Source organism: Ammodytes marinus (genome assembly GCF_949987685.1).
Source record: "Ammodytes marinus genome assembly, chromosome: 4".
Taxonomy (NCBI): domain Eukaryota; kingdom Metazoa; phylum Chordata; class Actinopteri; order Uranoscopiformes; family Ammodytidae; genus Ammodytes; species Ammodytes marinus.
Genome location: NC_137233.1, coordinates 27,739,196 through 27,766,816, shown reverse-complemented (window position 1 = coordinate 27,766,816; position 27,621 = coordinate 27,739,196). Strand labels below are relative to the sequence as shown.

The following is a 27,621-nucleotide window of genomic DNA, read 5'->3' as shown; positions in this document are numbered from 1 at the left end:
TAGTAAATGACCTTAGTCACTGACTCACAAGTATATTTGGGCAGATAAGTAGTTCCAAAGAAAAGGTATGGATAAAGGGAAGTTCTCAGCTTTGCAGAAATAACCATTGCGATAGATGTTATAGTAAATCAAAATACATGTGGTCTTCTTTTAAATACTATATAGTAATTGCCTGTGATGGATCATGCAGATTGGTGGATCCAAGGTTTCATTTTTAATATTGTGGCAGCTGTGATTGTTGACACTTTCTTTAAATGTGATGTTTTTCCCCTTATATACATGACTTATGGAAACATGTAGGATATGATGTAACGATTGCTCATTTGATTTTATTAATCAGGAAAATAAATCTGTATTACATATTACGGCATATCATACATCTTTAATACATCAGTATTATGTATAGGTTTATATAGTTGCTTATTTGACACTTAAACAAGTAATGAAACACTGCAAAAGTAAGACAGATTTTAGCCAACGTAACATGCATTTATTCAAGTTGATTGCAAAGAAAAAATGCCATGGTGCTTATAAAAACAGGGTATCCATTATCACTGCAAAGATTCTGTATTTCAATAGAAAGCCATACAAAACTGCCATACACACTGTTACATAGATCAATATCTCCATACCAGTAACACATTAGTTTATAAAAAATGGTTAATTGAAAAAAAGGACAATGAGTGAATGCATTTTATTTTCAGATGAAATAGTAAGATCAATATGCTGTCATTTAGTTTGACATATCTGTACAGAAGGCAAAACACACGGACATAAGGGATGGCATTATGATGTTTCCTGCCTTTAATGCGATAACATTTTTCGCAGGCTTTATAAGGCAAGCTTAGAGTATTTTATCTCACCAGTATTATAATAACACATTATTTGACTACTGTACAGTTTAACATCATGTTATGAATAACAGCTAGGCATGCCAGGTACAGTACATTTAAAGACATTTTTCTGGCCTATTGTTTTAGTGGTGTGATTAAAAAGATGTATTTACAGAGTGGTAATGTATTACAGTAACAGCTGGTGTGACAGGAAGGCTGTTGAAACAGTTTCATCTTCAACGCCGACACCAACAGTCGGCTTTTCTTGGATTGCCTCCAAATCTGTAGGGGGAAAAAAGGAATTCTTTAAACTAACCTTTCTGTTCCCCAGCAGCAGGGTTTATTATTCATATACACATAATACCTAACTGTTCAAGAATGTGTTCTGTTTTATAGCAGATTAAGAAAGATGGATGATGTTTTATCCCAATATGCTCACCTTGTATCGTATCTCGTACGTCAAACCTCAGTGGATTTTCCAACAGCGTCGTTCTGAGAGATTCATAATTAACATAATTAATTACTCACCAGAAGATTGAATATCAACAGAGGAAAAATGCACTTGGCATGCAGAAAATGTAAATAAACATACTTTTCAGTATAAGGCGGGTACGAGGCAGTTAATTAAGCGAGTCTGTGAGTAATTAACGTTCAGCTTGCATTATGGACTATGCATTCATAGTGTTTAAAACTAAATAAAATGATTGATCATGTGCTTTGTACTGCACCTTGCCACAGGGCAGCTCCTTGGCATGGTATGCTGGTTTTGGCTTGGGCTTGGGTGGAACTGGTGGATGGGTTTTTTCTGGGGATCCTGACGGAGCATTTAGTTTGTGGGAATGGGCAACCTTTGCCTCCTTTACAGTGTGTGTGGAGGCGCAGACCAAGGCGGTGTCCTCCACCTCTCCTCCTATAGCAGAGTGGTGGCTGTAACCGGAACTGCTGAAGCCGCTCACACTCTCTCCTGATGACTCTGAGCTGTCCACTGGCAGAAACAGAAGACTTGATTATTCATAGGATGGATGGATGGATGGATGGATGGATGATCCGATCAACCAAGCAACTTGTTTGACATGGTGGTAAGAGAGTTCAAACACTGTCAGCAACCAAAGTCCCAACTGAAAAGTCATTGAATACCTTTAAAGATCCTTGACCCAAACCTCTGGCCTCCGACCTTGTTGGGAAATAAAACTGTAAAAGTGTCTTTAAGCCCCTGTAAACCCCAATCCACAAACTCCTCCTAACTATGTAGTTTAAGGGGGTTAGTTGCATGATAGTAAGCCTCTGAAAAGAGTTTGGCATATGTATCAATCCAATATGTTGTCATTTAAGTTTAATAAACTATACAGAAATGTGGTTTACATTAGGCAGGCTATGCTCTGGTTCTTATGACATAGTAAGTATTTAGGACCAATCATCTCAGCTCTCTGCCCAAACGTTCTTTAAAAACGACTGTTGCCATGGAGTTTGATAAGGTCACACCAACACAGTCCTGTCAGACATGACAAGGATAGGTTCCTGGATGCACCATTGCAACTAATCTTCTAAATTGTAACCAACATTCTGGTCATATATGTAGGGTAAGAACACTAAACTTACACAATAAGTTCTGACTACCACCCTCATGGTCCAGGTCATCTTCCTCCAGAGCTCCGGGAGGCGATACATATCCTCCAGGACCCCCTGAAACCACCCTCCGCTTTGGGCCACAGAGGTATCCACCAGGGGACAGGGAACCTCTGCCAGAGGAAGAGGAAGAAGATGAACTGCTTCCTGAACCCAATGATTTGGGCCGCCCCCCAGGAAGCCCGTCCTTTGAACCACAGGATCCCGCGGAGAACAGCACCTTGTTTTCTACAGAGATAGGGTGAGAATACAGTTTATGGGAGGTAGTGTAATGAGCTGAGAAAAAGCCAAAAGGTGAAAACTAACACAATATATACTGATCAAAATGTATGTAACAAATTAAACCTGCTTTACCTCTCCCCATCAGCACATAGTTGACGGCTCTGTCATTGATAGCTGCCTCACTGGGCTTGATGTCCATGAAAGGCTTGTTCCCAATACCCATGAACACTCTCTCCTGCATGCGGACCTCTGAAAAAATGTTTTGTTTAGAAATATATCGAATTTAAGAAATGACATCGCCTTATCATTACCAAGATTCAGCCACATATATTCATTTCTGCACATACAGTACAGGTGGTGAAGTTGTGAGTATACGTCTCACTAATCTGTATTCAAAGTGTTTACATGTTTGTGTGTATTTGTCAGTACCTCTGTTGTGTACTGCCTGATCCCACAGGATGCGCTCCAGGTCCTTGGTCCAGGAATCCTTCACCTCCCGGCTAACTGCTTGAAGTGTGTATGTGTCCTGGGTTTTCCTTTTCCTGAACCAGATCTCAAAACACAGGCCACTGTCACCGCTGTTTTGGGTCATGCCTATATCTGATGTCTAAGTAGAAACACAAACAAAGTGATAATGTAAGTTGTAGTTAGCAAAATGTCAATCAGAGTGGCAAATTTGTGGATGTACAGATAGGACTACTAGTCTTAATGGGTTATGCTCTGATGTGTGACAAGGGGTCAAAAGTCCAGTCCTCGGGGGCCGCTCATGTAGTGGATGTGAAAGTTGTGATCAGTAATGGAAAATTTCATTTTCTCTGTAAAATGATGACTAAACATGTTGCCCGACGCAAGTAAGAGTCAATGACAGGTCCTTGCTCATACTGTACATTTGCATGTCGCAACTGACAATTAAATGTAGGAAGTAACCTTGAGCTGACTTGTTGTAAAGAAGAAGTGGTAGCAAAGCCTTCCAATGCTGTTATTGCGGAATTCACTGGTACTTCACTGGTAATTCACTGGTCACATGAATACATTTGACCTTCATATGACATCGTGTATGCCCGTAGCACTATGTGTATACCTTGAACGACTGTTTGTAGATATATGTGTCATTCCCCACGTCGGTTTTCCTGGTCTTGCTAAAGAGGACGAGTTCTTGGAACAGGAAAATGTGGCGTAGACATTTCTTCTTCCTGAATGTAACGAAGAACTCATCCTGGCGTATCAGCTGCCCCTGCTCCTTCAGATTAACCTGCAGCACACAAAAAGAAAAAACTCACTGAAGTGTAGCCAACCAACGAAAATGCACCATCGCTCCTCAATAATAGTAAAAAAGCAGGGAAAACCATGCTGCTAATACCAAGAAAAACACAATGAAAAATCTGTTAATATATACATACGTCTGTGGTAATTCCAATATAAGCATAATATTATTATAAGATTAATGTAATAATATTAAAACTTTTTATGAATTTGAGGTGCAAAAGGGAGTTCATAAAGTTCACTGAGTATTCATTCCCTCTATCTTCGCTCTCCAGATTCTGAAGCTCCAGACCACCATCATCCCACACACACGGCACTCCCCTTTACATTCCTTGGGAAATTTACAACTATCATCCTTTCCTTTACATCCTCAGCTCTACCCATCCCAGATTAATCATTAAACCACAATATCGCACAAAGCCAAATATGCATGGTGATTGTGAGTGTGGTGAGTAGGTTGTCAAAGTCTTGCCACTACCTGTTTAACTTCTCTGCATTCCGCATCGGTCTCCACTGGTGTTGCGTAATTGTTGAATGAGATGGCGATGTCATTCTTATCACAGTCTGGTTCATACTGTATCTAAACAGTGTTCCTGTTTATGTATGGACTGTTTATGGGACATGAAATCCTCCCTCTCTAATAATCTTCCTTGATATTTCGGTTTACAAATGGCACAGAGGTTTAACTAAACAAAGTGTCTTACGTCACAGTGGTGAATGGCGTCCATTGCCAGCAGGTTGTTGCCGTGGCGGAGCTGGAAATGGATGACCTCCAGGGCCGCCTTGATCTCAGCCATCTCTCTGGTTTGTCCCGGACCACACTCCCTCATCATGTCCTGGAGCAGCAGGCTGTACTTACTGATCCGCTGCACAGGCTTCAGCAGATACGACCACAGATCCATCTTATCCCCCAGCTTCAGCTGCTTTTGCTGGTGTAAAAGAGGAGACAGTGAACCTGCAGCAGAGCTACAACGGTATACCACTAAATATCACTATGAGAACATGCTAGTGTTAAGTGGACTGGCAGGCCGCCATTAGGACTAAAATGATGTATGGAGATGATAACACTTTTTTTTGATAGAATAGATTTATATAAAGTGTTCTGGCTACACCATCTTTATTTTATAATATATTATATTTTTTTTGCCAGACTCCTTGTAAGGGGCGTCTCTAGGGATTGCAAAGTCTGTCTGTCAGCCAAAGTGGTCCACCACTTTGGCCCAGACTGTAATACTGTATCTCAACAACTATGGGAAGGACTGCCATGACCATTTGTGCAGATATTTGTGTTCCCCACAGGATTAATCGTTATAACTTAATAATTCTCAAGATTTTTCATCATTAGGTCACAAATTTAATTTGCCTGTATGGTTTATGATGAAATATTCTAAAACTAATGACATTTTGCCTCAGCTGTGTTTTGTTTTAGGTCCTATTTAGCCAATGTTGGTGTGTAGAAACCCTAAACCAAGACATTGAAAATGGTTAAAGTGGGAAACATTAGTTTCCCACGTGCTATCATTAAACTTAACATTGCTCTACCTAAGAAAAGCATCACAGAGAAGCTAGCATACAATCTGATCTTGTTAAAATACACCCCCAATCCTCATGTGTGAGAACATTTATGGTGTGGTATGAAGAGCAAAGGGAGGCTGGCTGCGGTTCTCACCTTGAAGAAACCCTGTCCATGATTGATGAGAAGACTATCAGACTGGGGTTTGTTCTTGCTGTAAAGGGCATACAAAGCCAGGTTCTCCCTCTAAAATGAAGAGGATATACGAAAAATACCATTAGTCATTTTCATTATCGCCACCAATAATATATAGTATCATTTTTTCACAATATCAAATGCTGACTGCACAGTAAACACAGCTGTGTGAGAGACATACTCCCTATTTCCAATGGAATCTGTTCAATCATTTCTTGGAAAAGCTGAAGACATAGCATCAGTCTTCAGTAAGGACACATCTGGAGGGGCTTTTCCTAGCAATCAATTATACTAAATGATCTTAGCTTTGGTTCTAAAACATGATACCTTTGACCTCTACTTGAAATTATACGGACTCGCGGCTGCCAAAACCTGGTTGTGTCAAGGCAAACAAAAATAACTCGCAGCATTTTAAAATGTCAAAATTTTCAAAATTAGATCATCATCAGTGATTCATCCTGAACAACGTGTACCACACTTTCAGAAAAAGACTATAATTCATATTCAATACTTTCTTCTGTGCACTGTCAATAATAGGCTAGTACACGTGGCACCTACATGGCGTAGGAAGCCTCGTCCCACTCTGAAGGGTTCGTTCACACAGCTCTCTAACTCGTTCAGGAAATGATGGCGGTGGAAGTCGTGGAGCTTTTCCAGGTTGCCGAAGATGCTCCCCCTCTGGCCCCTGAGGTCCTGGGGTACGTCGGCCCTCTCCAGCTCGGGAAAGTAGTGCTCTCTGACGTAACCCAGAGCCTTCACGTACTCCCTCTCTGTGGACAGCAGCTCCTCCATGATCCGCCGCAGTTTCCTGTTCCACATATAGGAAATGAAAACAAGTTTAATCAAAGCTTTTAACTACACCCAGGTGGGCTCGGGATCAAACTTCAAGCTCGGGATTTTTTTGTTCAATTAATTTGTTTGACTAAGACAGTATTGTTCGAAAGGTTGAGTCAGAGATTATGGAGAATGCTTGTTGTCAATGTCACTTTTTGTCAAAATCTGTGAATATCTCCTCACTGTGTGTGTGTGTGTGTGTGTGTGTGTGTGTGTGTGTGTGTGTGTGTGTGTGTGTGTGTGTGTGTGTGTGTGTGTGTGTGTGTGTGTGTGTGTGTGTGTGTGTGTGTGTGTGTGTGTGTGTGTGTGTGTGTGTGTGTGTGTGTGTGTGTGTGTGTGTGTGTGTGTGTGTGTGTGTGTGTGTGTGTGTGTGTGTGTGTGTGTGTGCGCTGAAAATATATCCGATGTTATAGCACAGCTTAGGCTCTGTAAATGGGTATGTAATTAAAGTGAATGTAAACAAAGGGACGGCCACCGTAGCTAGCAACATTCCCATTGACACACTGAACAATTGTCGCATTCATGAACATAACCTATGCAATTTGCAATGTCCTGACATCATCGCACTGAGCTTTGGATCACAGCTGTAGGAGGGGGGCTGCTACTTACAAAACATTGCTGCCATTGTTTTCTGAGGGTGTGAGTAATGTCTCTGGGGTCCTTAAGTCTGTAGGGCTCTGGGTGGAGGCTGTGCATCCTTCACCCTCATCTTCATTACTGTCTCCTCTTGACTCCCTGCTCAGGTTTCCTGACTCGTCATGGGAAATGGGTCGTTTTTGGACCGGGTGCAAATTTGGTTCCAGTGGCTGCGTCTTGTTCCGACAGTGTTTATGTCTTACATCCAGAGGCGAAAAGCCAGAGATGCTTGTGAAGCTGGGGCTCACACTTGAGCCCTCACTTAGGGACCGACACAGGGGTTTGTGCAATGGAAAATAATCGCTCCCTTTCACGGAGTCTGCGCTCCTCAGATCTGCCTCGCTGCTGTGCTCTCTTGGCCTGCGTTTGGTTTCTGGGTGACCGTCGACATTTTGTAGAAAAGTTTTGATTTTCTTATTTTTTACTGGTGCTTCAGGTAATTCCTGGGCCTGGGATACTCCTTTCCCGCTCCCTTTCGACTCTGGTTTTAAATGTGGATTGAAGGATGCCGCAGTGGTGCTTTCTCCTTCAATTTCTGAAATATTGACTCCCTCATTCTGAGAGGATAGTTGCTGGGTCAGGGAGCATTCATCTTGCCCTGCCTCACTCCTCTTCTCCATTCCTCCATCTTCCCCTTGATAGTTTGCAGCTGTGGTCTGCTGGATCTGGTTCTTATCTGTGCCTTTCTTCTTCTGCATCTCCTCAAGAAGCTGCCTGACTTCTTGGCACTGGATCCAGGCTGCATTCCACACTTTCATCGCCCCAGAGGCCTCTGATCCCACTGCGCAGGCCTTAGCTTTCAGAGCCTGGAAGTGCGGGGTTGAGAATTCGCCACCTAATCTCTCTTCATACATCTGGACTGTGCTCCGGGTCTGAGCGGAGTAACACCCCTGCTCTACCTTCTCCAAGAAATGACTGCATTCTTTGGCCAGGGCAGACGCCTGGAGAAAGAGAGAGAGAGAGAGAGACAGAAAAGGGATTTTTACCATTTTAGATTTAAAGGTCAACAGAAATATGTAGACAAAGGGGAAGTGAAGAGACACAGTGATTTAATATGTTTTTTAATTGAAAACAGATGGGAGAAAAAACTTTTTTTGTAGAACACAAACCTGCTCACAAAAGCGGTGCACATGAACCAGTGAGTCCAGTTGTTTGTACCTCTGTTCTGCCCGCAACGTAAAATCCTCCATATTGGATTTGAAAGTGCCAACCAGAGTCCGAAAAATATCAGTGGCAGGACTGGAATTACCGGTGGACACAATTCTCTCCGACTCCGCCACTAGGGCCAGGGCGTGCTGTTGTTTCTCCTGTGATAAATGATAAGGTGTCAAGTGGAGCTTGTGTTTCCTTACTCTATGCAAGTCCCTAATCGACTATTTACTCTGCAGTTATTTAAATGGTTGGTATGTCAAGACAAACACAGACAGCCAAAAAAGGGAAACTTTTTTCTATTATATTGCTGCAATACCTTAGACTGAGCGAGAAACAAATCAAAGTGCTGCAAGGCCTTTTCAAAGGACTCCAAGGTACCATCTGCCGTGTGAGAGTTCTTCAGTCCCTGTTCGCCCTCTGTATTGAACCACATCCCAGCCTTAGGGAAGTAAAGTACAAGTATACAATGTATGTCCTTCATGGCTTGGCAAACAATGAGCAAGAAAACTGCAACATTAATGAAAATGTACAAGTATAAAGCCGACTGACAGAAACAGCAGTATACCGTGCTTATTTTGGCCTCCATCTCTCTGAGCCTGAAGAGGAACTCAAGGAGCTGCAGTGACTCATTTGATCTCATCACCAGAGTGTGGAGCTCTTCCTCCACCTGGTTGTACAGACTGGTCCCTGACTCCAGAGCATCTCTGCATGGAAGTTAAACAAATGTTAACAAACAAGAAACTATGGTATTATCTGTCATTTCAAGTGTAGCATGGGGGGAAAACACGGTAGTGTTTCATCAGAATCACCTCAGAAAAGTAAAAGCATTATAGATGCATACAAGTTTTTGCATATGGCTAGATTTATTATGAAAGGTAATTATGGCTTTGAGATGGAGCGCATAATAACTCCAGACTTGCCCTTCAATTGCTTGTTGCTTTGATAGATTGTGGCGCTTTACAGCTGTCATTATAAAAATGTTTGCACGTTATACTGCTGTAGATTAATGTTAACACATATTTATGCCTTCTGCATAACTCAGTCAATAATTATACTTTTTCAGATATGAGCATGGAATTGCTGTTGATAGTCGTGTATGAACACTCATTGAAAAATAATGACATCTATTTGCAGCTGTTCACACAGTAGCTTTAACTACAGCCAAACAGAGAAACAGATCCATCTGTTTTCCAGATGGTGGAGTGTTCGGATTACTGTATTTCCTCAGGTTAACGTAGAAATGCCTCAAAGTATAATATAAATAATGTGGCGTTTATATTCCCAAATCGGCCTTTGCACAGGGTCTGTACCCATTGCTCTAATGACATCTCCCTCACCACTTATGTTAGCTTTCTTTTAGCTGTAAGGGTGAGACAACTTAGCCTGTATTCGCTCTCATAAGTAGTAGTGTTCGATGGCACTGCGTTATTCCCAGCCAACTATCACCTAACTAGAGGTCTTACCAATCAGGTTACTTGAATACATCTGTGTAGGTGTGCAGAGCTTGGATTTTGTAAAGTAAAGTAAAGTATTTCAGTCTTTCAGATTAAATGAGATCAAAACGCAACGTGATGTTGCTGGGATGTGTAGGGTCTCTGAGGATGAACTATACTGATTCGAGTGAGAAGCAAAAGATCACTGGACTCATCTGATACCTGTAGTCCTCAGACTGCGGAAATCTGAACTCCTCCCTCCTCATTCTAGCCAGTACGGCCCCTCCTTCCCTCTGCAGAGTGACCAATCGAGTGTCTTCCAGCACCTCTTTCATTGAGCCCTTCTGTTCCTGAATGCATTGCTGCACTTCCTTTAGCAGCCACAGCAAACATAAATAAATAAATAATTAAAAAAAGAAAACATGTCTGACCTGGTCCAAACTGTGTGGCACACTACTTTACATATCATCTGTAAACATGTACAGTATATTTATTTTACCTGGCCGTTGTCTATTTCTTTGCTGCCATCCACCTTCTTGATTGCCCTCTGCAACAAGCTGTCTGCCTCTCGCAGGGCAGTCATGAAGGAAATCAGTCTCTGAAGGGGAATACAATGTAAGACTCAGTGAAGTGAAAATAAATAATATATATGCATTATAATGAACCTAGGAGCCTTGAGGCAGACAAAAGTATTCTTCAGTTTAATGGACCAGCATTTGTTGACATGTATGTCAACAAATGCTGGTCCATTAAACTGAATAGTAATTTTTCTTTCTCAGTTTTGTTTGTATTTTAGGCAACAAAGATGTCGAAATCCAATTAACTTACATCCCATCAGATTTATACTGTAGGGGGAAAGGGTTGACAAACTTCAGCTGATTCATCTCTGACCTGTAGATGAATGCCCTATCGTGCAAACTAAATCAAAAAAACAAGAACCTTTTCTATCAGTGTATGGATACTGTAGTCCAGTATAATATCCACCCTAAAACATATACCCATTTCATTTTCAGTCATTATTTTCCCCTTTCCATTCAGTTACAGAAAGAAAAATATTTAATATGAGCATTATTCATAGCCAGCTTCTGGTAGTGGACCTGAGCTATTGAGCGAGTGAGAGTTGTTGCTGTGACCCCCCCTCCATTGAAATACCAAACTAAATATGGCATTGCAGTAAAGAACATCAGAGAGGGTGAATGTTTGCTGATGGTGTTTGGATAAAGACTTATCCCCAGCTTTATAAACAGCAGTTTCCTCTGAGTTTACGGGAAATTCCACGCTAATCAGTACCTGATGGAACTGCAGCCAGTCGGTATGACTGTAAGTAAAGGTCCCTCCCAGGTCAGTAGTCAGCTGGGAAGCTTCCACTGTCTTGTTGAGGGCTTTCATAGAGGTCACCAAGTCCATCTTATAGACAAAAACAACCTCAAGGTTAGGCATGAAAAGTAAAACTCATGTCTAGTGTCAGATCCGACTAAAAGGTAAGAAATCAAAGGAGAACTTGGAAACATTTTTTCATTTCTGACCTGTAACCCCGGCTGTTTTTCGGGTCGAGGACAGGTGTCTTTATCCACCAACATCACGATGCTGTGGACAGCGTGCAGAGCTTGCTCCTGTAGCAGGGAGTCAGTAAGTTAAAGAAATCAGGGCAGAGAGTCATGTGTTTTAAGTCAACATACTGTAGGTTAGACAACTAGTTGCTCTGGTAAATAAGACAGGAGATGAGTTCATTTTATCTCTTAATAAATAGCAAACCTTGTATACAATAGGCCTATAATGCGTTACAGTGTATAAACACATCTTTAACAGTGTCATCATGTTTTACTCTACTGCTATCAAATCATAAACTTGCACAAACTTGACATTAGCTTGTCATTCAGTATATGAGTTTAGAATTTCTAGACACACAATCTTGGCATCACTTTCCGTATCTCTGAATAAAGGGCCGTGACGATTGGACATCTGTGTGTGTGTGTGTGTGTGTGTGTGTGTGTGTGTGTGTGTGTGTGTGTGTGTGTGTGTGTGTGTGTGTGTGTGTGTGTGTGTGTGTGTGTGTGTGTGTGTGTGTGTGTGTGTGTGTGTGTGTGTGTGTGTGTGTGTGTGTGTGTGTGTGTGTGTGTGTGTGTGTGTGTGTGTGTGTGTGTGTGCGCGTGTGTGCGCGTGTGTGCGTGTGTGTTTTGGGGTGAGTGCAGGTGTTGCCGATTCTGACATGTGCATGCAGGTTTGTTGGTTTAACCTGAGCCATCAGGAGAGCTTTGTAGAGGTGAGGTGAGGGAGGCTTCTTCCTGGCATTGATGACCAAAGTCATTCCCAACTCTCGAACTTCTTTCCTACCAAAACATTGAATCATGTTACAGCACACTGCAACTTGTTCACATCAACACAGTGTTCTTTGTGTGACAAACACATCATTCAAAGGCTTTTAGGCTTATCTACTTCTTCCACTTACTCAAATCTGTATTCATCTCTCTGACATCTGCACACTTCTCCACACATCCCTATTCCACACTTTGACGCTTTCACACAGCCCTCTTAATGGCCTCTTCTTGGGTTACTGTTGTGTGAGCCTACGTGAGACATGGCTACTAACTCTAGCAAGGCACTGCATACCAGACAGTTGGCAGCCAGCCTGCATAGAGACTGTTGTGGTATGGCTCGTTAGTGGGGACAGAGAAGGGCCAAGCTATCTGGTAGAATGGCTTTTTTTAAACTTCAAAGACTCCATTAAACCCTGTGCAAACAAATAACACTGTTAAAGTGTTTGCGAGTTGACCTCTGAGCTGTGAATGTTGACATTCATTTGGCACATTTGGATGAGGTTCAGCACAGGTCAGTACTACTGCCAGCTGATCCTAGAGTGCAGCACATTAGGGCAAAATTGGTTTGTTCATAAAGCTGTGATTCTGCATAAAATATATTGGGGGTGACTTAGTTCAGTGGTTTCCTTCAAAGCCTCCACTGAACACAGGAATTATTTCAAATGGTATAGTGGTGCCCTCTTGTGGTCAGATATTTTATTACATGCCAAACAACATGGGAGCTACCCAACAAGCTAACAACAAAAACAGCTGTTCTCTGCTATACAAAGGAGGAGATCACCAGCCCATATTTGGTATGTACCAAGCTGTCCTCTGAACATGATTCAGACAAATAAAGGTCTTTACATTTCAGATTCTGTTTGTTTTTTTTCATGCAGAAACACTTTGTAGGCATTGTTTTCAGTACCTTGGTATGGAGTGTAAGTAAAGCAGTAATTCACAGACACTCTGGGCTGACACAAGAGGGGAGGTCCACTCTTTTCTGGCACCATGGACCTCCACCACTGCCCTGCCTGTCTTGTCCCTGCTGCCTGGCGAGTTACAAGACAGGAAATATTTGAAACAGAAAATCATAGAGGATAGATTATTTGGTTGACTGCAGAAATGTGTTACATATAAAGTACCTGGCAAACAAATAAGGCCCAGTTCAAGCAGACCACTGATGCTCCTGAAACTGGATTCCTCGGTTCGTGGAGACTGCGGAGCATCAGACCTTGCAGAAGGAAGTTGAACTTGTGGAGAACATGGCTTTTCTATCTTTAAGTCACGAGGTTTGGAATCTGGTCCATCTGTGGTGGAGGAGGTTTCACTCCTACTTGCTTGGGAGTCTGTATCAATAAACACAAACATAAATGTTTCCCCCAAAAAATCAAAGAAAAACAAATTGATCATAGTATAATTGGAGCATTGCATGAAATGTTGTGCTTATTTTGTTGCTTATTTTTTTATCCATGAGACTGTTTTTCTTGAGAACACTCTTCTAAATCAGGGCTTAATAGTCCTCAATCAACATGGATGTAGTTGCACAGCTGTGTGTAGACAGCATTTAAACATAGAGGACACACAACACTGTGGTGGCCTGCCTAGTAAGCTTGGCTTTGAATTCAGACATCCTAATTGGCCTTCCCTTAGAGCCAACAAAGCCTTGCCTGTGCTTTCTCCCTCTGTGCTACTTTAATAGTTCATGACAAGCATGTCTCCAGTCAAGATCTCAACATGTCGCTCTGAGGGCGCAGGCCAGCGGGTGCAGGAGACAGAATCCTCCTTCTTGCATGTTATTTTGTCGCTCTACATTAGAGGAATGCTCTGCTCCTGCTTTGATGGGTTCAGGCCCTCCCTTTCATTGGGGTGCAGCAGGCTATTTCCGTTCACTCTCTCAGGAATGGGAATACCGTGAATGTAGCCAATACCGCTGAAAAAATACCAGACAGCAATGGGAAGATCCTACTCAAGTCTGAACCTTTGAACCCCTTTTTCTAAAGAGCCTTTATGATCCCTCAAGCACGCAAGGTCATGGTCGAGTTTCAGTTGGTGTGTTTGGTGTGAATGTTCATCAGACCATCGAGGCCATTGAGCAACAGATCATGATTAAAGGCTGTGTGTGCAGTGATAACAATGTACAAACTATTTGAGTGGGTGTTGAATAGAAGATAGGAAAGAAAAGAGACAAAAATATTTTAAAAAGAAAAATAAGCAGTTTGAAAACTTTGAATGTTCAGACTTGACAAACCATGCTTACCTTTTTTAGGTGACTTCCGTCTTTCCAGCTTCTGAGTCACCTGATCCAAAAGGTCAGCCTTCTTACACTGCATCATGCTGCTTATTGTTTCAGGGCAGATATCACTCTGGCTCCTGTTGTTGAGTTTATAGAGAACTGGAGTCCCTTTAGCGGTTTCCGACACCGTTGACAGAGACCTAACCTTAACTTTCTGTTTCCCTGAGGGTTTCACAGCGTCAACCTTCTGGTGTGGTTTAATGTCCCCATCACAGTTCTGGAAGAACACATCTGATCCTGGATTCACGCTAACATTATGTCCTGATTGGTGGGAAATTAGTTTCATGTGCACTTTTTGACTAAGGCTCAAACCAGGGGTTGATTTTAAAACAACGGCTGGTTCCTTCATGAGGTTTTCTGAGTCAGAACTTGTGTGAGGGTCTTTAAGATGACGTGCAAAAGTTTCTGGTGTTGGTTCACAGCAGTGTCTGTATTGGCAAGGCTCGTTACTTTTCACGGGTTTGTTATAGTGGTTAGAAAAGTTCCCAAGTTTGTCTCTTTGAGCTTCAAATGTACCCTTGGACCTTAACTCTCCTGCTTTGCAAAGGCCAACCTCCTCAAGTGCAGCCAGGAGGTCAACACTCCCCCTCTCAAAAGGGACTGGGTTTTTCAGTGCTGCCATGTACGAGTCTCTGTACCGACACTTCAAGTCATGATCAGTAGGCTCATGCCCCAAATTGCCCTGGCTGCATGGTGTACAAGGTGCCTCTGCAAACTGAAGGGTGCTTCCACAGGAAACGCTATACCCAAGTGGTACAGGTGGAGGTGGTCTGACAGGTTTGAACCCAACTGAATTGACTGGATTTAGATGGCAGTTCCTCTGTTGTTCTTCAAACTCCTTCCCTTTGGCGATATCCACCAGGTCTACATAATCACCTTCAATCTCTAGATAGTTACGACTGTCCCAGGTATTAGGAGAAACCCAACCCACGGGTTTGATTAAAGCTCTGGTGCAGGATTTCGGGATACGTCTTTCATGTTCCACTTTGACAAGCTTGGAGGAACTGTCCACAGGTCTAAGGGATGCTGACATTCTGTCTTTTGCGGAAAAAAGAATAGTTTCCATTGGCAGGGTGGAGGAGTTAAAATGGGAGGGAGCGGACAAATGTTTTGGTTCTGGAGTAGCTTCCCGATAAATGGGCATGATCTTAGGCCGGTCTAAAAACTCTGGGATGGCGATTTTATCCCAGGGCAACTTGACGACTCCTTGATCTGTGCAAAGCAAGCAACGTGAGAGAGGAGCACCACAGCGTCCTTCATTGATGTCTTGCAGCCATTCTTCAGTGAAGATGCATGGGTAGGACGTCTCAGGGATGGGAGTCTCCTCCACTTCTCTACAGCCTTCTTCTAGAAGACTCTTGAGGACAATGCGAGCTGCTTGGTCCCCGAAAGGTTCCACCTGTAGATAGAAGTCTCCAGGACGCAGCAGCAAAGGGTTCACAGGTGCTAACTGGATGACAGTCTTGTCGTGGAGACACAGAGGCCAGCCCTCACAGCGGAATACCACGTCAGAGTATCCAGCCTGGAAGAGAAATGAGATGAGCATCATTTTAGTGTTATTTTGTTTTAACTCGCAACCTCACTAAGTGATCTATGGAATACATAGACAACTGCCTCCTCACTATCCAAAAACTGAACATAAATAGAAAGAGAGAGTTAAAAAAAAATTGAGAGGAACAGTGTTTCTGGAATATAAAAACATTGATGGGACATATACATATTTAGTTTGACATCACTAAATCACTGTAACATAACATAACAAGAAAGTGAATATTCATATATTGTGTCACTCTTGTCATCATTCTTTGTCTTATCTCTATTTGAAGGATAAACATGCCCTAAGTTTTTGAACTATGGTTCCTTTGCTATTGTTAATGTAAACAGGAAGAAGGATGTTGGCTTGGAGTCAATGAGATTATGCTGTGGGCTTTTTTTCCCAGTTTTTTTTATCACATTTTGACAGATCAGTTTCATTCGTGGAATTCGCATATGTGGATTACCAAAATGCTGTAGTCATGCTGACTGAAGTGAAGTGTATTGGATAGCGGAGAAAGCAATACATCTGAGGTAAAAGTCATAGTGAGTGTGATAATATGTGTATCATGTCTGCATGTATGTTAACATATAGGTGGTGGTGGCCCTTATACATCTGACAGTTTTCACTGTTAACAGATTTAAGCATATGGCATTGTTAATTATGCAAAGATGTAATGTCCATTTGCATTTAATTACAGCTATCTTAAATAATGTATGCAATACATAATATGTTTTGTATATCAAACTTGCTGCTCAGTCTCTTTGAACAACGGTGGAATACGTCTTGACATAATAATTGTCTCTTAACTAAACGGCTTTTTGTACTAGTGCATCTTCATGAGAAGAGAGAACGTATGCAGTATGCAGTATGCAGTAAAGTGTAAGTGCGTTGATACTCACACATGCAGCCTGTTGGACACTCTCCAGCAGGTGTTTCGAGGGTATGAGGAAGTCCAGCATGCACTGCAATGCATCACCGTGGTAACGTTCCTCAATGGTGCGAAACAGCTGGCTGAGGACGATGGGTGCTGTGGCCTCGAAAGGCGGGAAGAGGGCCGAGAGGGCACTCTGGATGGACGAGTCCAGAGATTCTGGGTTCTAAAGGACAAGAACAGATAGTGGTCAGTAAGATGAGGTTTGTTTAATACCATCATCCTATACAGTATACCATGAGACATGAGCAATACTATAAGGGTTAACAGAACTTCAGTGTTGGTGCACAAATAAAGGGATGCTGATGGTGATGCACAAGGTCTATTGTGCTGACTTCATAACCAAGAGACAGAAACAATAACATATTTAATTAAGGCAGTATCCATCTTCTATTAGAGACTTTGGGCCGGTTTTGCAGACATGGATTAAGCCTAGTTCTGGACTAAATTGTACCTTAAATGGATAATCTCCATTCAAAATTCCATTTAGTCCAGGACTAGGCTTAATCCATGTCTGTGAAACTGGCCCTTTATGTTTTATAATACTGTATAATCAATACAGCCTGGTATTGCGGTAATGTAAGAGTATTATGGTTTACATTTTCATCAAATGGCTTTTTAATGGCCTCCTCTGACCAAAAATATGAATTTGTTATTAGACATTGAACCAACCAGGCAGCAAAATATTGTGACTAGAAATAGTAGGACAAACTTGTAGTAGAGTGGAGAAAAGGAGATCAAATAACCCTTTAATAGAAGTAGTTCACTTACTGCAACAGTGGCCATGGAGTCGCACTGTGAGAGCCTTTTTGTGGTTATGTCATTCTTAGTATGTTTACTTTTGTTAATGTTGGGTTAATACTATTTAAAGACAGTGTGCAATGTGCTTGTACTTGTGTTTCAGCTGGTCAACCACATCTTTTTTCATAGTGACCCAGACTGTGCAAGTTGTGGTCCCTTAAGTGAAAAATGACTGAATAAAATGAACTATGGATTTCAAAGGCAAATGCGCATGTGGACTTGACATGTTATAACACTGACTAAACACTGACTTATTTGGATAAGGTCCACATGGCCATGAAATGTCGAGAACAAATGCTCTACAAAAATGCAAAATGACAGGACAGATATTTTTCTTGGCCTTTTGCCACTCGCTGTGGTTGTTTAGATATATAATGTTTAGAATGAGAATAAAAAAAGAAAAAGTAATATACTTTTCCGCATGTGTGCACTTTAAGATCATTGAATTATTACTTGGCCTGTACCTGTATAACTGAAAGCAATATATTTTCCGATAAACAAAAACATGCAGCAAAAGATCAAATTCACCTAGATCTAAACAGTTCTATCGGGTTAACATAAAGCTTTGAGGTAAATTATACCGTCCTTTTTAGGGGATCAAAAGGGGGTTTGGAGTGAGCCAAATGAAAAAGCTTTCAACTTTATCTGGAGATGATTAAGTCTGTCCTGCATGAATGTGTGCAGCTTGTTTCATCTCTGGCCAGGATGTGCTTCATTTAAACTGGTTATATTTTTAGCAGACCAGGGTCAACATCTGATCTTACTCAAAGTGACAAGAAGAAGCAAAGCAGACTAAAAGAATGCAGAGACCTATCCGAAATGCCCACAAAGATGCAACTGCATAACACAACACCAAATGATACCAGCTGAACAGCCTTTCGGATGAAAAAGAGGCCACCTTTAAAGCCTTTCTGGTGAACCAGCCCTTTGGCCGGTATTCAAGTTGGGAATGTTTTGAGATGTAAGCATTGTCAACATAGATTAGAAAAAACGAACATTAATTTTAATAGAATGTGGTCACTGCAAATACTGTACTTTATATTTGATTGAACAGCGGAAGAATGACTTTAAGGCTTTTTTGTGGGTTGGAAGTACTGTATGTCACGAATCAAACAATGGCTTCACAGTATGCTAGTGCGCAAACATATAAAATACATAAGTCTTTGCCATCTATCCTGTCAAATAATTTAAATGAATCTCAAAGTGCAGTTTGTAGGTCACCTCACAAGGCTGTAATTGATGAAACATTCACATGTCAGCATGCTAACATGGCCATGTTGAGCAGGTACAGTATCAATATATGCACAAGGTTTCATGGCAATGCATCCAATGGTTGTCGGGACTACACGTCTGACAGATGTGACCCTGGTGTTAGAGGAAAAGTTAAGGTAGCACCAAAGTCATTATAGGATCCGTCATCTGGGCACCAATTATCTTGTATCTGTAATAAATGTCAATTAAAATGGCATTCCTTGCAATAGTTGCATGTAAAAACAAAAACATCAACCTCATGGTGTAGTAATCCAACCGTAGTCTAACCTACTTTGCAATTACAGTGCCACGCTGCTAGCATGGCTAAATATCACAAACACGTCCCACCTTTTTTTTTACAAACTACATTATAATAGGTAGATCCATCTCTCTAAATAAGTGTACTTCATATACGAGGTAAATGAGTATGTGTGTTGTATGTTTCACAGAGGTGTAAGTACTAGTATTTTTTGAAAGGTGCTAAACAAGTAAAGATTATTATCCGTATTATGATTTGCTCTAGTTTGTCTCATTTAGCACCCAAGTATTTGGAGATGGGCAGATTTGTTAATTTGTTCGCGAACAATGATTTATTTTCTTGACGAAAATAAGAAGATCTTCATGTTGTGTTGAAACCTGAAAATAAGGACTTGACACTTATTTTGGATCCGGACAGGTCTTAGCCGCTAACCACATCAGGCGTGCTGTTCATACAATCAGTTCACAGTACACTGCTGTAATCATCTCCCAGACCCACAAAGGAGCCTGTTTTTAAGCCTGGCCTCATTTAGCTTGATGGTCCAGCCAATACCAGAGCCCAGCCCAGGGTAAACACAAGTGCAGGAGCTTCAAAGACCTCACACTGGTTAGCATTGGGACTGAGCTGACTGTTTGGTTATCCTTATGTGAGCACCCTGGACAGTCATGAAACACTGGGAACAAAGGTTATGTGGTTTCACGATTCACTGAATAATTCTGTAAATCATTAAATCAACTTGATTGTAACACTTGGTTTAGTGCTTGCATTCACTTTTAGTTAAAACCTGATATTTTCCATTTGGATACAAGGTGGTTTTGTCCAAATCAAGCAGTTGATTTGGAGCAGGTAATGTAATATGGGATGTTGGATGTAGATCAATATCAATATTTGAGCACTCATGCTAAGTCTTTGTATGTCTTGTAGACATTGCATGTCCTCAGTGGAAAAGAATGCTTCCCTTTTCTGATTGTGCACATCTGTCACAATAGATTAGGAAATGGAGAAGAGAATACCTTGGAGGCTAGGTCTTGAGTGGTAATGCATCACAGCTGTTTAGCTGACTGCAGCCATTCAACTTTGGGTTCTACTGTATTTCTCTAAGCTAACACTACACCTGAGGTCACTTATGATAATACACAGCTATGTGAAGTTACCTGACAGGCATGAGACATTCAGTTTCACTGTGTGTAAGATATGTTTGAATAAGTGTAGTTTGGCGTGTGAACTGTCCACTTTACTGTGGCCTGACTTTAAATCACTCCTTCACTGCAATCCAACATTAAGATCAAGTTTGAGTGGCTCATTATCATAACATTACTTCAAATCCATTTGAAATTCAAACCTCTTTTGTTTAGACTCTGGCTAAAAGGACATACGCTTTTGCCCGGATAAACTTCTTCGGAAAACAAAGAAGGCTGAAGGCGCCGACCAAAACCCCTCTCTGTGGGGGGTTTGGCTAGTGATATTCATATGAGTGAGGACTCTCTTGAGATTTCACTAAGCATAGCTCAGCTGGACCCAGTTCAGACAGACTAGCCCGCCAAATAGACTGAGGGTATAGGGAGGGAAGCTGCCGGTGTTGTGGATTCTTCTGTATCTCATTACATCTGACAAATGGTCAGACTGGTCAAAAGGGCCCAAACTGTGAAAGGTTCAGCATGAAATTAAGGCTAAATTGTGTCCGGATATACTTTACTGTGGTTTTGTATATAAAAACAGTCATTTGAATCATTATGATAAAAATTCAGATTAAGAAATAGGAAACGTTGGAGCAGTTCTTTTGGCCAATGCACATAGGTAAACTGTTTAAAATGTGCTAGTTGAGCACTTGCATAATTCAGGAATTCGGTTCTAAAATAGGCCTTTATAGGCCATTGAGTGCAATCATTCTGGAAAATTCAGGGTATGCATGTAACACAATTAGTGGCAGACATTCAGCATCAGCTGCAATTGAACTAAAAATGGCAAAGAGCTGTTGAGCAATTGAAAATGTGTTCTTTATGGACCTATTCCAATGAGGGCTTTTTTGGGCACACAGTGGCATGAAGTGTTTGCCCACCTTGAGTAAAACTGCTCTCAACACAAGCCCTCCATATTGAAAATGCCACAAATTGACCTTACGTTCTAAGTGGAGTTTGCTGGTCTAAAAATACCTCTTTGCAGTTTCCCTTTGAATGAATTAAAAGATGGAGCATCCCTTTGATGAATATTGGGGCAAGTTAACGTTGAGATAACTGATGTACTCATGTAAAGGGTTCAAATATGAATGACCAGAATACCGAAACCACACCTGTGGAGCTACAGAAAATGTTAGTAAATCTGGTTAATTTAGCAGTTACACTTTAAGTCAGATCAGTGAACATTGTACAAATTAAATGAATACATATTTATCAATTTATGGTTCTACATACAGTATGTGAGGAATTGTGTCGAGAAGTGCATAGTTTTTATTTAATTTTTTAAATATTTTTAATAAAAGTGTGCAGAACGTCTGCATTAAACCCTGTCTGTTGAGTTTGGTCTTCCTGACGATTTGTCTGCCATTGCTTTGGTTCATTCAACAGTTCCGCACGTCACAAAAACTCCTGGTTAACAGCAGTTTGCTCAGTCCCATGTGATCACCCAATGACACTTTATTCTTTTTTTACTGTTTATCAGTGTACAGCATCTAGTCCTCATTTTTTGTTGACAGAAATAAAGTTGCCTTCTTTGTCCATGTTATTTTTACTCCCACTGTCAGCCAGTGAGAAGCACTCCATCAAGCTTAAATCCTGTACCTTTATCTCGGTCTGCAGAAACAGTTGGGTTTGATGGATGTCCAGCTGAAAACTACATTCCGCCGCCCCCCTCCTCTACACATTCAACACAAGGGGATTCCCCCTCTGCCCACTGTTGTCCAGTGCAGTCCGTGATTTAACTCTATAAAGAGCTCCAGTCTCTTGACAAAGGTCATTGTTTGACCTGCGTCGGCATGCTAGTGTGGACAACAGGCATTTGTTATGAAGGTCCACTCTGTCTTTGTCTGGCCCGCCCCCCTGGGGAATTTTTCACAGTGTTGAGTATAAAGCAGATAATTACAGGTTTCTCCATATTGCCTTGGGCTGTGGCCAAAGAACACAAGCCAGGACCCATATTTGAGCCACAGTATAAACAAGCTGTCAAGGTGTGTCATTCAAAATGTGTATCTGTGTCAGCGGCCACACAGGCTCAAGAGATTAAAAACAGGTAAGCTGACCAGAATGTGATGGTAAGGAAGATTAACCTCAACTAAATGGACACGGCTCCTGATGCGACACGCTGAAAGCATTTGTTGATGTCTCTGTCTTGACTCCTTATCTCATTTTGTTGGAAATCCTAATGAGAATTGGACTGGCAGTGCACCTCCGGGCTCAAACCAAAACATAACCAGAAGTGACAGTTGAGTCAAGGACCTGCCGGTAAACCCTGAAGACTGCCTGAGTTCTGCTTGTATGGACACGCAAACATGACCAGGAGCCTCGGATGACACATCACCAACTCAACCCTAACACTTCACCACAAGAAATGTTATCACGGAGACAAAGAGCTTTTGGCATCTGTTCGGTGTGTTGTCCATATGCAGATTACTTCTTTCTTTCTCTTCTTGTGTGATTGCAATAAAAAAGTAGCAATAATCTGCAGCGTGTGAATCACTTTAACATGGTTTCACACAAAAGCCAAAAGTGAGAAGATGTTGAGTCTTGGGGAGGGACCATGAACATAATCAAGATCGCAGTCTTAGTCATAACATGATCAAAAACATGTTACCAGTACCGCTCAGTTATTTCCCATCCTTCTCCACTCCTTCCTCCTTAAACATTGGGTATATCCTGTTTGGCAGTGAGACAGTGCTGTCTTTGTGTATGATGATGATCCTCTCTCGTTAAACTCAGCATAGCAGGGGGGGGGGGGGGCACTCTGTACAGCTAAGCCATCTTTAATCCTTTCAATCAATAAAAAGGCCCCTAAAGAGACAAAACTCCTACATCATTTTCTCAAGAGACACTGCCGCCGGGGGGTAAACACGGTGTGTGTTCGCTAATCTGGCAGCAGCTCCTATTCTTCATTCTTTCGAATTCATTCATTTTGTAGCTTGTATGAACTCAAGCTATGTTTGTGAAGTGAAGAGGCCACATAAATAGTGTCTCAGGTTGCTGGGCTTTTGTTCTCATATCAAACCAGAGCCAAGAATTTAAAAGTGGTTATTTTTTTTTGTTTTTTTTAACAGTAACTGTGTGAGGGGAAGCTGATATTTGATTTCACAAGTGACTCACAAATCTGTTAATAATCAAAAATGAATGTTTATTTTCGTAATAGCCTATACAAACATGTAACTTGGAAATTTCGAACACCACTGCTGAAAATATCTGTCTTTTATTATCTTGTAGGACAATCCCCTTTTCTGTCATCTCTTTTGAAATTTCTAAAAACACTGACTCACAGCTGCCTTTAATGGCAGCCACATGTTATGAAAACTACGTGAGTTTTAAAAAACAGTGCTCTGAAATAATGCCCGCATTATTCTCTGAACTGAGGATACTACTGTTTTGGGTATAAAAAAAGGCTGAATATCTGTTTTCCTGCCTTGCCAGGTCAGCGTTCTTTTTAAATAGCACTACAGGATCAGACAGGTGTGTAGTTATAGACGTTGGCCAATGCCTGACTAGGTGATTGGCAAGAAGGGGAAGTGCTGCGGGATTTGCAGTAGGTACAGATGTGACTTTTGAACACAAAATATCAAAAACCTGGAAGGCTTCCAGAAGAAACTATTACACAACTGAAACATTCACATCTTTCTTTCTTTCTTTTCTTGGAATATATCCAAGATTCATACTGAACTGCTCCCATTCAACACAACAAAACAAAGTCTCCTGGATCTCAGCTCGTTTCCCAAAGCTTGTTTGATTCTGGAAAACCATCAGGAATAAATAAATGTAAATGGTTATTTTTTTGAGACACACCATTATAGCTCAGGAAAATTGAAAAAAGATTCAGAATACAAGTGCAGGAAGACATTGTGAAATCCATTAAGCCCCAGTGCTATGAACTTGCTGGTCAGCACGTGAGTGTGACTGCACTAAATACTGACATCTGTTGCTCCTCCTTCAAAGTTCAAACCAGTGCACTTAACTCCAAACAGAGCAGCAGTCTAAAAGGCATCGTCCGCAATAGAGAAAAATTTAAGACATATGTTAAGTTAAGTTACTGTATTAGTCAATGGCTACATTGAAATGTGTCTTTTCGCATATCCCCTCAATTGGAAGGTTACCGCTGTGTTTCTCAACACATTGAATTGTCAAATTGAGCGAAGAAATATTCAAATGGACGGTGTTATCTTTCAGTAAATGTTGCCTTGCACACAGGGGATGTCATCTCATGCTCTGAACCAAAGTTCTGATTGAGGTTCTTCATCTGGTTATGCATTCAAGCAAGCAATAACTTATTCCCATAACTGTGACTTATGTGTTGACCACTGAACTTGCTATAATACAACTAGTATCCATCTCAACAAAAAGAGGGCAACCAGAGGAGAAGTAGCAATAGTCATTTTCAAACCCAGTCTGGGACGATAATAACAATGTGGCAGTAACTGTATTTCTAGAGACAATGCGTCCTTAAAACTTGACTCACAAACAGCCTATAGCTCAGCAGACATTTCCCCTCCAGTGGCTCTGTTTTGAATATACACTGCACAGCCTCCGTTGAGATTGACCCACTTTTGTGATACAGGGATAATAAACACTGAAAATACTGTTCACAGCTCCATGACAACTCTCAGAAACCTTGCCTTGCTGACTGAGGCCCAAAAAACATAATTTGTCTCATGCACCTCCACTCAGCAGATGTCTGCAATTATAGGCCGACATATTTTCATACTATAAATCACATCCGTTTTTTATAACGACTTTCCCTGTCTGAAAAGAACTTTGGAAAAAAGACAGAAAATCTTAGTGGGCATGGCAAATTAGCACACAGACTATACTATTCTGAAGACTTGATGACTTGTTACAGGCAGCAGTAGTAGCCACTGATGACTGTCCCATGGCTTATAAAGAGAGAGAGAGAGAGAGTGAGACACAGCTGTGACCCTTTAAAGCCAAGTACGTGTACTGTCAGCAAAACAAAATCTGGCAGCTCTCCCGTGGCGTGTCCACAGTGTTTCACAACAGTTATTAGATTAAGGGATGTGCACACATACTCTAAAGACAGAGGTTGGATGTAAGTGGCCTGAAAAGCTGGCTGATAATATGAAGCGGGTTTGTGATATACTCCTATAGAGTCTGTGACTTAACGCTGCTATGATGAATATATATGTATATCAGCAATGGGTCAAAGGAATACATGTAGGCCTATGAGGTGGACTACAACGTCGGGTGGTATAAATAGTGATGTCACACTATTTTAATCAACCGATTTTGCCGTCTTCAGTTCTTCATTGCTGTTCATCGTTTGTTTGTTTTTCATCACAAAACGTAACTGTCTTTGTTCAGTCTCATTGATCAGTGGTCTCATTTGCATCATTTGTAGATGTAACAAGCAGGTCATTTTTTTGTCATAATGCTCTGGTTAAAAAAAAAACTCACTGTACACTACCTGCCACAACACACAGCAAACAGACAAAGTTAGTGCCTATCTGGATGACAAAGTGGATTAGTTAGCAGCTAAATATCCATTTATTGGATGAAAGCAAAACAGAGCCAAAAGACAATGTACTATTTACTTGTATTCAACCGGTTGACACAACACCTTATTAAAGCTAATGGTGCTCTGTATCTGCTGGATGTTTACCACCATCACTGTTTCAAAATCTACTATAATCTCCCTGTGTCTCTTTTATTAATAACTTGCTTATCGAGGTTGACCTTATTCACCATTTTCAGGTCAAATGAAAAACAAACAAGCAAAGCTCATGCTAAACATGTTTTGCCAAGATTAGAGCATCAAGCACGTTTTGATTTGCATTAACTTTGAATCAACTTTGAATACTGCAACAGCCAATAACACTGATACTGCACGGCACCTCCTCACAATGTGTACTGGGCAATGAATGAAAACCTGCTGCAGTGAGGCCTCAAGAAGAAGAAAGCACTTGACCTTGCTGGTGAATGAATGACTTTAGCTTGTCCTTGTCACACAGTTACTAATGGCAAATACAATGTACACCAGCAAGCAATGGGCGCTGGGTTTTGTATCATTGCTGAGTGTTTATCCAAGATACAAACTCCTGCCCCATGCATGCTAATCTAATCATTTGGACTCTGCGGGCTCATGACTGGTAAATTGGAGGGTGGTCGCAACCTCAGTCGTGCAATAAGTAAAACAAACATGGTGGGGGCTGTAAACGCTGGTCAAACAATCGCTGCGGTGGATGTGAAGGGAGGACAAAGTGCAGCGGTGGTGGCCATGATGAGAGAAGCCAAGTCTGGACTCCTTTTAAACATCCTTCCTTCCTGCTCTCTGTAAATATATCTGGCGTGCTTGGACATATGTTATGGGTCAGACTGACTGACTTTGCCATATAAAGAAAAGAAAGGTACAGTGAGTTACATTGTATAAATATAAAAGCTGAATACGCTGGAGAAATATTGCACCATTCATCTTTATCGAAAACTAACTCTTTAACTGCATTTATATGAATAAACGTACATATAAACCACATCCTCCAACAAGCTCATGATCAAAGTCTTACATGTTCCCATCTTGTGGCTCCCTCGCTAGTTAATCAGTTTCATTATGACTGAGATTAGACTTGTTCTTTCAAGTTGTAAAGAAAAAAAAACTGTGGTTAGAACTTTGTAAAGTTCGGTTACACTGAACTGGAGGGTTCCATTATGTGCACATGCAAAGTAGTGAAATAATTTATACGCCACCATAACACTCTCCACTCACTGAAGTATGTCTACCCTCCACATCAATGAAGTCCTAATCAAAGGACTCAAAGATGCAGCAACAAAAGACAATGAGCCCCATCTCTGTCACTCTCTCTTTGTCACTGTGCGCACACCCTTAAAAAAAAAAGCTTGAGATGCTGCAGAGGCTGTTGGTGTGAAACAAACTCACCAACTGTGCCCATGGACAACAATAAGGTTTGCAGTAACGAGTGGTCTTGTGCTGCCTTTGTATGTCACAAAGATAAGGTTTCATTATAAAAAAAGAGACCAAACAATGTGTGTCAACACTGTTGTGCAATAAGTATAATGCACCCGAAAATGAAAGCCTTGAAATAAATTTTTTTTGTTTTGTTTAACAGATCCTGCTTCTAAACCCTCTGTCACACATGCCTGACAAGAAGAAGCAGAGAAACAAAGTCACTTGACCAAACCAAGAAGCTCACACACACTCTCAGTTACTGGGTCAGTGGAGCACTTCAACACATTAAATAAGAGAGCAACAACAGACAAGAATGGCACATAGGAGTGAGACGTTAAGACATGACATTACCATCTTTGCAGTAGTTTCTCCTCTTTCTGGCAGAAAGCTTTTTTTCTTCTTTTTTTGTTACATGTTTTGGTCCTGATAATCC

General features: G+C 41.3%; 1 protein-coding gene across 1 annotated transcript; it reads right to left on the bottom strand.

Annotated features, from left to right (window-relative positions):
* Window positions 1–423: 423 nt before the first annotated feature.
* Window positions 424–27,621, bottom strand: quob (quattro b). Its single transcript, XM_080026190.1, has 24 exons — window positions 27,540–27,621; window positions 16,737–16,934; window positions 14,265–15,822; window positions 13,150–13,353; window positions 12,933–13,056; window positions 11,944–12,037; window positions 11,234–11,320; window positions 10,998–11,114; window positions 10,207–10,305; window positions 9,930–10,078; window positions 8,840–8,978; window positions 8,591–8,713; window positions 8,232–8,429; window positions 7,096–8,063; window positions 6,211–6,460; window positions 5,614–5,703; window positions 4,649–4,873; window positions 3,763–3,933; window positions 3,111–3,288; window positions 2,814–2,930; window positions 2,433–2,687; window positions 1,562–1,818; window positions 1,273–1,325; window positions 424–1,115 (listed from the first exon to the last, which is right to left on the bottom strand). Exons 1-23 carry the CDS (start codon window positions 27,540–27,542, stop codon window positions 1,293–1,295), a joined length of 5,637 nt encoding a protein of 1,878 aa, XP_079882316.1. The 5' UTR covers window positions 27,543–27,621; the 3' UTR covers window positions 424–1,115; window positions 1,273–1,292.